Here is a 13,708-nt window from a genome sequence, read left to right as displayed (position 1 = left end):
ACTATTTCTCAAGGGTTGTTTTGATGAGAAATATCTCATCGAAAGACAACAAGCAAATCTAAAGCTTCTTATAAGAGCTCAGCTGCTTTCTGCCAATCTAAAATAGACTGCATATGACCCCTTGAGCTCACCCCTTCTGACTGTACTTTCTGAGCCACTCTGCTTTACTTTTACATCTAAAGCCTTTTCATAGGATATCAGACTCAGATGTATGAGAAACTGAGATGACTAAACCTGTTCTATTAAGACAAAAAAAAATCTACCCAAAAAAACAGAAGGAAAACAAAAGCCAGAGCACTATACCAGGTTAGCTAGGCTCAGCTCTACTTTTCTCTCTCTTTCTCCTTGGAAATGCTCCAAGTTAAGTATCTGAGACAGTTTTTACATCCACAGATATGCTTCTGCCTTTTCAATAGAATGTGGCACGATCTCAAATGGACTGAAATTGGAATTGAAGGTTCAGAATTCAGGACAGCATTGTTCCTCTACTGGGCAGATCAGAACAGCACTTGGGAAAATTCAGGGAAAAAGCCATTGGGCAGACAACTCGTGGTCTAAATCTGATACTGAGAGGGTCACACCCTTGAATATAAAGAGCTTCCCTAGAGACAGATCTAGACCAAGACTTTGTCTTCACCTATTCTTGTGAGGCATGAAGCAGTCCAGGAAATACAAAAGATGAAGAGTCACTTACATATTAAAGAGATTCAGCCCAATGCGGTAGAGGCGTTTCCTCATGGTGTCTGTGGAAAGCGTGGGGGACTTGCAGCTAGCTGGGTTCTCACAATGGTACCGTGGGAGGCTGAGGATCATGGCTTGCAGTGCTTCTTTTGAGGACACCTCAGAGGCTGACTTTGCTGAAGTGGAGGTGCTGCTGCTGCTCAGCTGCTCTGAGTTGTCTGCATTCTCAGATTCAGAGCCTTTGCTTTGCCCCATCTCATTGTTAGCATCAAACTGGAGCTTCTGCACTGCCATCTGTCCAGGCTCCTCATTGCTGTCCCCCATGCCATTACTGCTAATGTTCACTTCAGTGAAAGCGTGGCTGTTCTGGAGAGCTTCTGTCTCAGGTAAGCACTCTGGGGCAGCCTGCGGTTCACTGTCTTCTCCCTCTCCTTCTCCCGGGCTTTCTTCAGACTTGGAGGCTTGAGAGAGACCAGCCTGGGCATTGCTGCTCAGGCAGTTTGCCATGGACACCGAGGTAGACGATGAGACAGAGATATTCTTGTTGTCAATCTGGACCGTGACATCTCGAAAAGCCATCATAAGAGTGCTGCTGCTCTTAGGTAGGGTATCTGGCAGAAGCCCTTCCTCCTTCTCCTTGTCCTGCAGCTCAGCTTCTAAGTCTTGGTTTGGTTGCATTGAACTGGCACTGAAGGTCTCTCTTATCTGGTATGAGCCCCCATCCTGCAGTGAGCACATGGTCTTCAAGCTCCAGGTGCTCAGAGCATCATCAATAGACTTGGCCAGGGACTGAACTTGTTCCGTGAAGGAGTCCTCCAGCTCAGTCAGTGCTCCGCTGATTGTGGCTGGCAAAGATGGGGACCTCACCAACGGGATGCCCACAAAGTTGTACCCCTCCACTAGAGCTTTCTCAGCAGAGAAGCTCTCAGAGTTCTGGACCCGGACTTTCCTCAGAGAGATGCGGCGTGGCATGCGGCTCTCCAGCAGTGAGTTGCGGATCTTCTCAAAGTTCTTGCTGAGCTGATATTGTCGGAAAGCAGTTTGGATGGTGCAGGCTGCCCTGCGAGATACCAGGTGACCTCCGTATTTGTGCTCTAGCATTTCAATCTGAAAGACATACAAATAAGAGGTTATTTTTCCTTAATTGACTTCTGATGGCTTTACGTGACCCCAATTGCTATACTGATTAGTCTATAATGACTGTCAAAAGTACTTTTAACATGGAATTAACCTTCTCCTGCATTGCTGTGCCCTCAGTATAAACAGAAGGCCTTCCTTTAGGCATGACTGGTCAAAACATCAGCATTGTGAGCTTCCTTACACCTGTATCATGATCATGCCTCCATCTACAGTGCCACCCATACCAGCTGGAACCTGGAGGCACCCCTCCTTTGCATTTCCACTTCTGACAGCATGATTAAACAGACAATTCCAAATATGTGTCTTCTTGCTCAGCAATGCTTTGATAGCATTACAGAATGGTTAATGTTAGAAGGTACCTTAAAGATCATCTACTTCTAACCTCCTGCCATAGGCAAGGCTGCCACCCAGAGGATCAGGCTGCCCAGGGCCCCATCCAACCTGGCCCTGAGCGCCTCTAGGGATGGGACAACCACAGCTTGGTCTCCCTCCTTTTTATAAGCTCCCTTTCAGTACTGGAAGCCTGCAATGAGGTCTCCCCAGAACCTTCTCTTCTCCAAGGTGAACAAGTCCAGCTCCCTCAGCCTTTCATGGTAGGAGAGGTGCTCAAGTCCTCTGTGGTCTTCCTCTGGACCCACTCCAACAGTACCACATCTTTCTTGCATTGGGAGCCCCAGGCCTGGACGCAGTACAAAGAACATTGATTTAGCAATGTCGAGGATTTTCCCTTTGTTTAGAGTGCTTCTAAACTCCTCCCATCCTTATTCACCTTAGGAAATACTGACAGGAGCAAGAAGAAACCATTCAGAATAAGGAAAGAAAAGTTGACTTCTAAATGCAGAAAATACTGTCTTGGTCATAGGAGCTAGCAGGAAGTATCCATTTCCACAGAACTCCGTAGAGGATGTCTTTTAGCAAGCTCTCTGAATCCCAAAGTGTCTCCTTTCTAGTCTAGTTTTTCAGGCATTAACCAGAAGTAAAATGAAAACAGCTCAAGAAGAGAGAGAACATAAGGTTTGAAAAGTAAGAAATTCTGATGTTAGACATTGAGACATGACATTAAGAAGAAGTGGCAGGAGGATTTTCTCCTTCCTGAACTGGTAATCACACACACACATGTGAATAAACATATATACAGCTAACTGGCATCCCAACAGGCTTCAAAAAAAACAAGTACGTATGGTCTTCTCCATAGTCTTGTATTTGTACTTCCCAGTATTGCCCTCTCTCTTGTTCTGCTGCTGGGCCTTCACTAACATGCTGCAGGAGAATGTTTGCTTTCTTGGTTCCAGGGAGTAACTGAGAGCTGACAAGTGGGACGGTGTGAAGATGATGGTGAATGATGGAACTGGAGAAAAAAGGATGAATTCAATTTATTTTCACTGAGGTCTTGACTGAATGATTAATTGAACTCCACATTGTCTACACTTCATAGTGCAGAACACAGGTGTAGACTGTAGTATATACATGTGTGTGTGCACATGTGGAAAAGCCCACCAAAGGTAAAGTGCTGGGCTGGGAGCACTGGTAAATTCAGACTTGAATTAACAGAGGATTGGCTACATAATTCATGTGGTGAGTATCCTTACACCCAGATACACACTGCTGCCCCTCAAGGTATGCCTCGCTGGCCCATTATCACAGGGTGAAGGACTGAGCTGCCAGAAAACCTAAGGTTAAGTGCAAAGACAGAGTGAGACATGAGCCCTAGCTCCCAGAGACATGTCATGTAAACTGATTCCTTCTTCTTTTCCATTTTTTTAAAACACTATGCAAGTTGTGGATAAAACCATCAGTGAGTGAACTGGATACAAGTGAAGGTCTGGAATGATAGCTGTGAGAAGTGCAAATCACTCCAGGCATCTTTCCAATATTAACTCCCCTGGTTGCAGGGGATGATTATAAGATTTTGGGAGATGACAGGAAGAGACAAATAGTGTAAGCCCAGTCATTCTGCTCCTGCACTGGTATCCTGGCTGCTGGAGTATGAATTGAAGGCCTTGCCCTCCCATTGCCACCCCATCACTCCAGGCAGCAATAAGTCAGGTATCCTGCTGCAATAGATGAAAGGCTGCCATTTCTTGGAGAGCAGAGAGATAACATCCTTTCATGTTCTCCTCCATGAAAATGAAGAAGGGCTCCTCTGCCTTGAGCTTGTTTTTTGTTTGTCTTGCTACTGAATTCACATCTGCCCAAAGCAAGTATCAAAGCTCAGCACTGGCAAATTCTAACAATTTACTTAGCAATAGGGTCAGTAGAGGCAGCAGGCTCAGAGCTCTGCTTATCCCTAATTTAAAAAATGTTGGCCTGTTATTTGCCCTGCTGCCCTCCCATAACAGATCTATAGAACTGGTGCTAAAAATCAACTACACAAAGATCATGGATTCAGGTTCGTTTACTACAAGATGTATCAGTAATTTTTTTGATAGGAGTTCATTTAATATGGCAAGAAAGAAGAATACAGGAACAAGAAGATATTCTTGATAGTCAGTAGAAGGGTTTTGCTATGTTCTCTGACCTTATTTCCTAAATGACCATCTTAAATCCTACCACCAGCTCAGCACTCCTGCCACATCTCCTCAAAGCTTGGTTCTTTGTCTCCAGGAGGAAGCCTCATGTAGATAAATGCAAATTAAACCCATAACCTGCACACATCCAATCCGGACAGTTACTGCCAACAGCTGACCGTGAGCACTTCATATAACCATCTGGTTAATCAAAATGTATAGCTAATTGTGTTGAGAGGGAAAGAGGAACAAATGGGAGAGACAGACACAGCTATCCGAGGAACAGAATAATAGTAAGATACAAAATAAAGCAGAAGAAAGAGCCTTTAATTACCTGAGGTTTGCAAGGAGGTGACAGCCATTCTGAAAATGTGAAATTCATATGCTCTGATCTTATTAGAGGCTAGGACAAGATGTCACAGCTGATCTGAAGTAAAAGGCCAATTTCTTTCATGCAAGGACAGTTCCCAAGAAGACAGACTTTAATAACTATTAGGAAGAGAGATCCTTCTACAAATCTGAAGGAATGATGCAAACTGTCAGTACCTTGACAAAACAATCATAAGATTTTTGCAGTCCATTATCTCAGCCCTCTCAAAGGACTAAGGCATTACAGAGCAGAACAACATGTAAAGTGAGAGGACTCCCAGCATAGTCTGCTCTCCATTTGTACCAGGAGCTCAAGGGCAGGTTCTGCAAGTGGTCATACAGTCCTTACCAGCAAGGGGCATCTATCTTACAGTGTTCTGCAGCTGGCATAATAAGGGCCCAGAGACGTGAGATGACTAAGCGTGTCAAAAGGATATTTGAGATGGCAGGCAAAGCCAAAACCAGCATGCCCATAAAGCAGTGCCCTCCCCTCCCCACTGGAGTGGGTCTTGCTCTCTCTCCCTTTGATGTAGCCCAACCATTTATGGTTTACTGATGTCTGAGACATTCACATTTGCTACCAGGGCAAGCAAATTGACACTCCAGAGGAATTAAGGATTTAGCACATCTCTTGGTCTGTTTTCTTCCTCTTAAAAGGAAGAAAGGGCATCCATTAGCACACCCCAGCAGTCACAGGTAATGGAGATGTATGTCTGGCTTGCTGAAGGAACTTTCCCTGCCCATTTGAGAGGCCAGCCATGATTGGCCACCTCTCACTCCTAATAAACCCTATGAATCACAAGTAATTGCCTACTTAAAGATATTCTTCTCTGGGGAATTATCTGACAGCCAGAGCCAAAGAAGGGAACAGCAAGAGAAGGGTGAGGGGGATTTCAAAGTATAATTAGCTTAATACATTTCTGGGCCTCAACATGAAAACTCAGTTTGAGCAATTTAGGCCTTGTGGCTGAATTACAAATGGCTGGGAAATATCCATGGCCATGAGAGATTGCACATGAAGGGAGCTTTAATAAGGTCAGCCTAAGGCAAGCTGAAGTGTCAGGACTGGATATGGCAAAAGAGTTGAGGTATATACCCCATGCTTTTGTTTCCCAGAGATGTAAAAGCAGAAGTCTGCCAGGATACTCTCAGTTGTCACTAGTTTTCCAACCGGGCAGCCACTGAGAATGGCTACATGCCACCACGTTAGCAAGACGGGAATCAGTCTTAGAGACAGAATCTGAGTAGCTCGAGTAAAAGCATGCATTGTAAACAACAATAGTAATACAGAACATACGCGTTCTCCATCATCCCTTCTTAACATCTCTCCTTCCCATCAAACTCTCACAATGAAATGACATTGCTACAAAGGCCATGTGTTAATGGGATGTTTTCCTTCTTACATAAGACATCTGCCAGAACTTCTGCACAGAAAGCTCTCTGTGATCTTCATTTTCCCTACCGTTCTGCAGAGCATAAACTTAGGGGAACTTATCAACCCTCTAGCTTAATGCTGAGGGGCAATAACTGGTAGATGAACTGTACCTCCAAGCCAAACAGAAGAAGCTTTATGCTGCCCTCCTTCAGCAGCACTCAGTCCCCTTTCCAGAGCAAAATGTGAGTTCAACTGCACTGTGAGTCTAAAAATGCCTTCTTCCACTTGTAGAACTTACACTAAGAAAATTTGTGATATCACTAGGGAACTACTGGAAAAGTGCTGTGACAGGTAATGTACTCTTTGTTCCAATTCAAAAGAACAACTGAACAAGTAGGTTGATAGGAAACCTATGAAACTACTTACTACAGAGTGTAAGACTGTATGTAAGATTCCTCTCCTTGGAAATCTCCCCTTCCAGAGCAAGAAGTAGTTCACTGAAGACATCCATCAGGCCTGGAGAAGCACACATATTTTAATCCCCCTCTGCTGTGGGAAAAATGGTTCTACCTATGAGACAGGCAAGGTTCCTGCAAGGTCAGTACTGCAAGGCACCAGAATTTAATGAACAAGCAGCTAACATGTTTCTCTGTCTCACATGCATCCAGGGCAGGTCTGGCCTCTGCTGCAACAACAGTGATGAGACAAAATGACCTTAAAGCTAAAATAACACAGGACAGACACTCCCCAGAACAAAAGCAGAGCAACTCTAGGACATACAGGAGGCTAAGCCCATATATAGCAGCCAAGATCTGGCCCACCCTGAGGATATGTCACATCATTTTGTAAAGCTAGTTAATTAGTCTCTTGTTTCTTTTCCTGGTGTGAAGCAAGAATTCTGGATATGCAGTATTTAAGAAAGAAAAAGAAAAAGGCTTCTTTTCTGCTCAGGAATTTAGTGGGCTATTGATCTGAAATGCCTGTTTGGGACAGCAGCAATGCCTTGAGGGAAGTGGCAGAGAGATGTCCCAGAAACAGCAGTTTCTTCTATGGGAACCTCATTAGCTGAGACCCTTCATCTGCAATAGCATAGCTCCCCCTGAATTCTCCCATTGAATGCAATATGAACAGTATCACTAGCCCTTGTTTGTCCTGTCCATCTCACATCCTGCACGGTCTGTATATTAGACAGCCTCCGGTTGAGCTGCCAATCCAGGGAAAAGTCAGAAACGAATTCTTTAGGTTTTCGTTTTGTACAACAGCTCTCCTGGGCTGTAAACTGCAGAGACACAGGGTGGTGAGGGCACATTCCATCTCATCGCCTTTGAGTGAAGAGGCCAGCTGCTATTAGCCCCTGTCCCACTACCGTTGTTTGAGAGCCCCATTGGGAAACGCAAATAAAGATGCTCTGGAGCAAGTCTGTAGTCTCAGGCACGGGAGGAAAGGCTTGAAACTTCCAGAACTGAATCACAGTCTAGTAAACCTGCCTGCCTCTTCAGCATCCTGAAGGCAACGATGGCAACAATATGCTAACACAGTGGTAGACATTGTGCAGGACACCTCCTGAATAAACCTCACCTATCCTGTGAGCTCATTCTGTGAAGAGACTAACATGAAAGTGCACATGGGGCCTGTCCAGGTTGATCCAAGAGGGCAGGATGGCTCTTGGAGACTTCTCCCACGAGGGAGGCTTTTTGTGACAGTCATTTGCAGGGAGGTCTACAGGGAATGTGTGCTTTTGTGCAAGCGGTGTCTCTGGATGCCTCACTCCTCAGCTGCCTACAATCCACCTCTAAACCTACAGTCGCACCTGAGTGCCATTTCAGAACACAGAACACAGCAATGAGGAGTAGAGCAGGCTTGGGTGAAAGACTATTGCAGTCAGAGGTGGGGAAGTTACTTCCTCCATCAGCCCCACGCAGCCAAAGGGCCAGGCTGAGTGAAAGCTCTAAGCAAAAGAAGGCTGAAGTATTTGCAGAAACATGGGCACACCACAGTGTGAACGCAGCCCCTCCCACCCCATCCCCTTCTCCCACAGCCTGAGGAGGAAGCCTCTGTACCTGTTTATTCTTTAGGTCAAGGGAGAGCTCATAATCGGAGGCAGCTGCATGGGAACACGAGGCCGTCCCTTTGCTGCGCTGCACTCTCACTGGGGAGCCCGTGTGGTGGAGGCTCGCCTTCTGCACCAGAGGGGAACACCCCGCTGCCTGCTCTTCTTGGAGCTCCTCATGCTGGGCTTTTAGCGTCTGGGTGTCGGACCTGCCTTCCTGGCCACTCTGTCTGCCGGCCTCCTTCGGATCCTCCGTTTCACACCCGGCTTTCTTGCTTGTGGAACCGCTGGGATCATCACTGTGAACAAAACGCAACGTTTCTCTTTTTTATTTGTTTTTTTTTATTATTATTATTATTATTATTTGTATTGTTTATTATTACGTTTATTATTGTTTGCTATGCTCTTTCACTGATCTGCATTTTAAATGTTGAGGGAGCCCGGGCTGTAAAGGCTGTCACTGGGGATGGAGCATCCCACAGTCTCATCTGCTTCAGAGCCTGGTTCCCATGGATCCAGGTTGCCCCTGGTTTTTATATGGGCATGTGGGAAATGATGTAAGGACAGCTGAATGCTGGAGATTTTCCAGAGAAACAGTGTAAGAGTATGGAGTGCTGAGACTATAAAGATACAGTACAGCCAGCCAGCCAGCCTGAGGTGCTGACTCTTTAAAGCAACTCTGCAACACAGCCACAGCAGGCTACAGAACTTCCATAAAACAAGTCATTTCTTTCTGACCCACAGGACAGTGCTGTGCCACTGAGGGCTTGAAGAGAAAGCAAAACACCCTTTTCTCCTGTCAGTCACAGCAGTGATTGTATGAAACCAGGGCTTGACAACTGTGAACTCTAAGGGAGTTGACGTGTTGCATTGAACAGGGTGGGATTCACGTACATCCAATCCATTGAAGTGCTGAAGAAGTCTGTTGTTAACCTCTCTTGCCAAATGTTTTCTGAAATCATCCAATTTCAAACCAGACTTTGAGGGTCTGCTTGAATTATGGGAGTGTTTGTTGCCACATCCTTCCAGTGGCTAGAGATGAGTAATTTATGATTTCCCAGAGAGTCCAGGCCAGTCTGCATGGACTCAGCTCTGCTGCATAGTTTACACCAGATTCAGCTCCACTCCTTTCCAAGGGATGAGGGTGTAGCTGATGGCAGCATCAAGTTTGGAAATAACTGCTACAGAACCAGTGCATTTAATTCAATTGAAGTCAAAGTTGTATACCGTCTCCCATATTTAAACAGCATTACATTATTTAATTCACTTCTAAACAGTATTTCTTTTTCTTGATTTGCTCCATATATGACCAATTCTGCTAGACATCAAATTATGTTATGATTGGTTTTGATGTCAGAACAAAATCAGGGAAATTAGTTGCAAATATGATTTTCTGTAGCGCCCAAACTACTTACAAGCATTTGAGACTCATTTTCAAAAGTGCTGAGCACTCTTAAGAGCTCAGGTAGTAGACCTAGGTTCTCCATCTGCTGAGCACAGGATGACTTTTAAATACTTTTTAGTATTTTGAAATGAAATTTGTTATCTCCAATAGCATTTTAACAATTAAATTTAGACTTATTTCTATAGTTTCTAAATTGACTCTAAATGATGAGTCAAACACAATGCCACAACTTCAGAACTAAGAAAGGAGAGTTTAAAGGTAGAAAGCTTCTACTTTTATACACATGTATGTAGTCAGCAGTCAGATTTTAAAAATAAATGTAAAGAAATCAATGTCTTGCATTAATTCTATGTAACCAACTTTATAAAAAAACATTAAAATGACATAGCTGTGTATTTATCAATCAGGAAATACCTTCATTTAAATAAGGCATATAACTACATGTAAACTAAATCCCAGTTTTTAACTCTTTCTGTTTTATGCCTCTCCATATTCCAGGAAAATTAACAGACTTTTCCTTTATGGCTTTCACTGTGACACTTTCATTGGAAGCCTATGTTCTGCCCATTCTCCTTTTAACCAGTGGCGTAGATATGTTTTATTCTCAGCTAAAGGGATGACCAGGTAAATACAGATTTGATCATGTTTTCTTTGCAGTGCATGACAAAAAACTCACAGCTATTTCAGTGGGAACTGGACTGTGTCCTACAAAGCAATTTCGGCTAGAGTCACAAGCTCTGATTCAGTGAGCCATATATCCCAAATTGCTTTGCTGAGTCAAGGCCACAGTGCAGAGTGTGCTGTCTTTAGGGCAAGTCAAAGCCTGAGGCAGTGAGCTAAACAGCTAGCAGAATTATCTGGGAGCATGAATGCACTATAAATGCCAGCAAACATTCAGTGACATGATTGATTCTCTAAACACTCACATATGTGGATATTAGGAGGAAGTTTTTCACACAGAGGGTGGTGACACACTGGAACAGGTTGCCCAAGGAGGTTGTGGATGCCCCATCCCTGGAGGCATTCAAGGCCAGGCTGGATGTCGCTTTGGGCAGCCCGGTGTAGTGGCTGGCAACCCTGCCAATGGCAGGGGGGTTGAAACTGGATGATCATTGTGGTCCTTTTCAACCCAGGCCGTTCGTTGATTCTATGATTCTATGATTTGCTTAATCATATTTTTTGAGTGCCTCCACTGATTACCATAAAATGGCTCACGGTAAAATGTGAAGTGTGTGCATAAGATTTTGCAGCATTCAGGCTCATTGCTGTGTGAAGTTGTATGTCACCTCTAATGTCATTGCTTTGTGAGGCTTTTTGTCATCTTTAGTGTATGCTGCCCACTTGGTTTTCTGTCGCACACAGAGTGTGAGTAACATTCATAGAAACTGGATATCCTGTATGCATAGCTAATGCAGAAGGAAAAAAAAACAAAAAACAGTAGGCTTTATAGAGTCAGAATAATCTGGGCTGGAAGAGAAGTTGGGAAGTCTCAGCTCCACTGTCTGCTCAAAGCAGGGCCATTTTTAAAGACAGGTGTGATCAGAAGACCTCTTTACCCTCATTAGACTTCCAAGATATTCTTCATGACAGTGAAGGGCCCTAAGATTGCAACCACTAAGTGCACACATTCAGTTACAAGTGCGTGAGAAGCACTACCAACCTCAGTGTTCCCACTTGCAGTACATAACTGAAGCCCCTAAAGACACTTTGCTAGGATAAGAGTATAAACTAACCACACGTACACATATAACCTTGTCTTCCTCTTCCATGCATGCTCTAGTAAATACACTCTGAATACAGAATGTATTACACTTATGCGTGGAATTTTCTGAGGGTCAAAACTCGGTCAAACCAAAATCAGATTCCACTGAAGCACTCAAAGGCATTTTTCAGCTAGATATTTTTGTGCTAAATATAAACTTTTTAACCCCCTGCTGGTTTGTCTGTTGCACTGTTCAGAAAGCAATAGCAAATACTCGTGCTGAATTGGGAATACTGTCTGCATATTTTTTTTGTGGGAAAAAATAAATAAATAAATGGCGGAACCATTTTTACTTAGTGGGAAAAAGAGCTCCAAAATACCAGACAATTCTACATTACCTTCAGACAAGAGACCAAACCTGGAATACTTCAGCCTGATCTGAGAAAAATCAGTGACGTACAAGCAATAATTTGTTTAGTCGCCTGAATGCCAGCACTGTAGCCCTATGGATCCTCTTACTGCCCTTTATTCCTCCCGAGTTTACACCCACCTTCAGTCTGTTTCTGCAGAAATGCCCTGGGAAGCCTATCCACTGTTGTCCCCTAGCAGCAATAGATGAAGTTTCCACACTGCTAAAGATCTAGACTAATACTGTAGTGAAATACAAGCTAAAACCTTAATGATCTTACCTTTTCCCACTGTCCTGTGTGACACAGTTGATTTGCATTGGTAGAGCAGTTTTGTTAAAAAGTGAAGGCTCATGGGCTATTATCATAGTAACAAGAAGAAGAAGGAAAAAAAAAAAAAAAAAAGAGAAAAATAAAGTAGAGAAGGACACTACAGTATGGTAGATCTCTGGAAAAAAAGTGCTACTAGTAAATTACCAGGATCCCTTGCCCAATGAGAAATCAAACACTCTGGCTGTGATGAAGGGGAGGAACACTGCTATTGCATATTTCTTAGATTGTAATAATTAAAAGTTCCCCACAGAGTCTAAGGTGTGAATCCCAATGCCCTGGACAAACTCCAACTATGTTAATTTAGTTCTGTATTCCACCATCACCCCTGCAGGTTCAACTGTAATTGGTGTTCTTTAGTTGGTGTTTTAAAGTATCACATACTGCTGTCTTTCACATTTTTTGCAATTACTCTTTTATGATAAATGAAACAATTTTCTGCTCACAATGCAATCAGGGAGGGAAGGTTTGTAATGCCTTTGAATTCTGTTTGATCTGAAGTGCTAATATTACTGTAAATCACTTGCAATCACATAAAAGTGGAAGACTAAAAAAACAGCTGTTCTGTTCTTCCTAGATGTTCCTGTACGACTTTTCTGACCCATAGCAACTAGCTTAGTTATTATTACAAATAGATTTCACTGACTTAAGATATCTTCCCTCCTTTTGCACTGCAGACTTGTCTAGTACTGCTGCAATTAGAAACTAGTTTGTTGACAAAGATGGCGACTATGGACAATCCAATTCAAGTCTTAAATGAAATGCAGTAGCTAGTCTAGCATAAGGCATATATCAAAACAAGGGTATCAAGGTTCTGGGCTGATTCTTAGTGTTTGTTTCAAGAAAGCAGGATGGTGAAAAAGCTCTGAGACAGTTCAACTGGGTACCCATACATATTTTTATCAATGTCTAGAGCATGTAAATGAGATTTCTGGGACTTAGCTTCTATGTACAGACTTCTAAGGAAGGTTTTCCACAAGAAATACACTGTGGGAAGAATGTAGAAAGATACAAGATGTAAAATCAGTGATACCAACCCAAATCAGTGATAACAGACTATTAAGCCAGAGGGGTCCACCAGCCCATTCCTAGTAGTATCAGCTCCCCATGTTTGTATAGAGCTTTGTATCGTCCTCTGTCACGGGAGAGATCTGTCTGCTTTTCAGTTCTTAGAGATTGGGAAAGTACGAAGATACACTTCCTTGCATTCTCCTCACCATCTCCTCGCTGTGAGAAACACACATTTCCAGCTTGGTAAGGATCTGCGCTTCAAACTGCCAGTTCGGGAGCTGAACTATGGTCATTCACTGGGTCCTGTCTGTCAAGTTTAAACATTCCCATACTTTAGAAAGAATATGCAACCTGTTGTCCCCATATGTTTCAAGACAATTTTAAGCTAGGCCCGCAAGCAGGAACACAGAAGCTGGATCATTCAAATGTTACATTCTATTGCCCTTGCTGACAAGTACAAGAGTCAGTTCACAGTAATTTTCAGAGCTCTCAGAAAGGTATTTACAGGGTTGCTGAGTGACTAAATGTGACTGTAGGGCCAGGAGCACTACTCTTCTCAAGGACAGCAAGGTTATACCTGTAAGAAAGTAAATCTGAACTTTTTCACTAACTGCTCCATAGCTACACAGCTCCAGTGTGGTGAAGGCACAAAAGGCATCTCTTTGCTCCTGCTATCCTACACGAAGAATAAACATTGCAGACACATAAGAGCAATAGCAGAATAACAAAAA

At 43.4% G+C, this 13,708-nt stretch overlaps 1 protein-coding gene across 4 annotated transcripts in view; it reads right to left on the bottom strand.

Annotated features, from left to right (window-relative positions):
* IQSEC3 (IQ motif and Sec7 domain ArfGEF 3) overlaps nucleotides 1-13,708 on the bottom strand; it is a 104,981-nt gene that overhangs the window by 33,208 nt on the left and 58,065 nt on the right. For all 4 annotated transcript variants that reach the window (XM_085229760.1, XM_085229739.1, XM_085229752.1 and 1 more), the window contains exons 3-4: nucleotides 8,133-8,421; nucleotides 695-1,788 (exon numbers count right to left, since the gene is read on the bottom strand). In XM_085229760.1, the coding sequence (XP_085085886.1) occupies nucleotides 695-1,788; nucleotides 8,133-8,421 (1,383 nt within the window). The remainder of the gene's footprint in view (nucleotides 1-694; nucleotides 1,789-8,132; nucleotides 8,422-13,708) is intronic.

Source organism: Meleagris gallopavo, chromosome 1, assembly GCF_905368555.1.
Source record: "Meleagris gallopavo chromosome 1, MGAL_WU_HG_1.1, whole genome shotgun sequence".
Classification (NCBI taxonomy): Eukaryota; Metazoa; Chordata; class Aves; order Galliformes; family Phasianidae; genus Meleagris; species Meleagris gallopavo.
The sequence above is the reverse complement of the archived record's forward strand: the minus strand, read 5'-3'. Positions and strand labels throughout refer to the sequence as shown.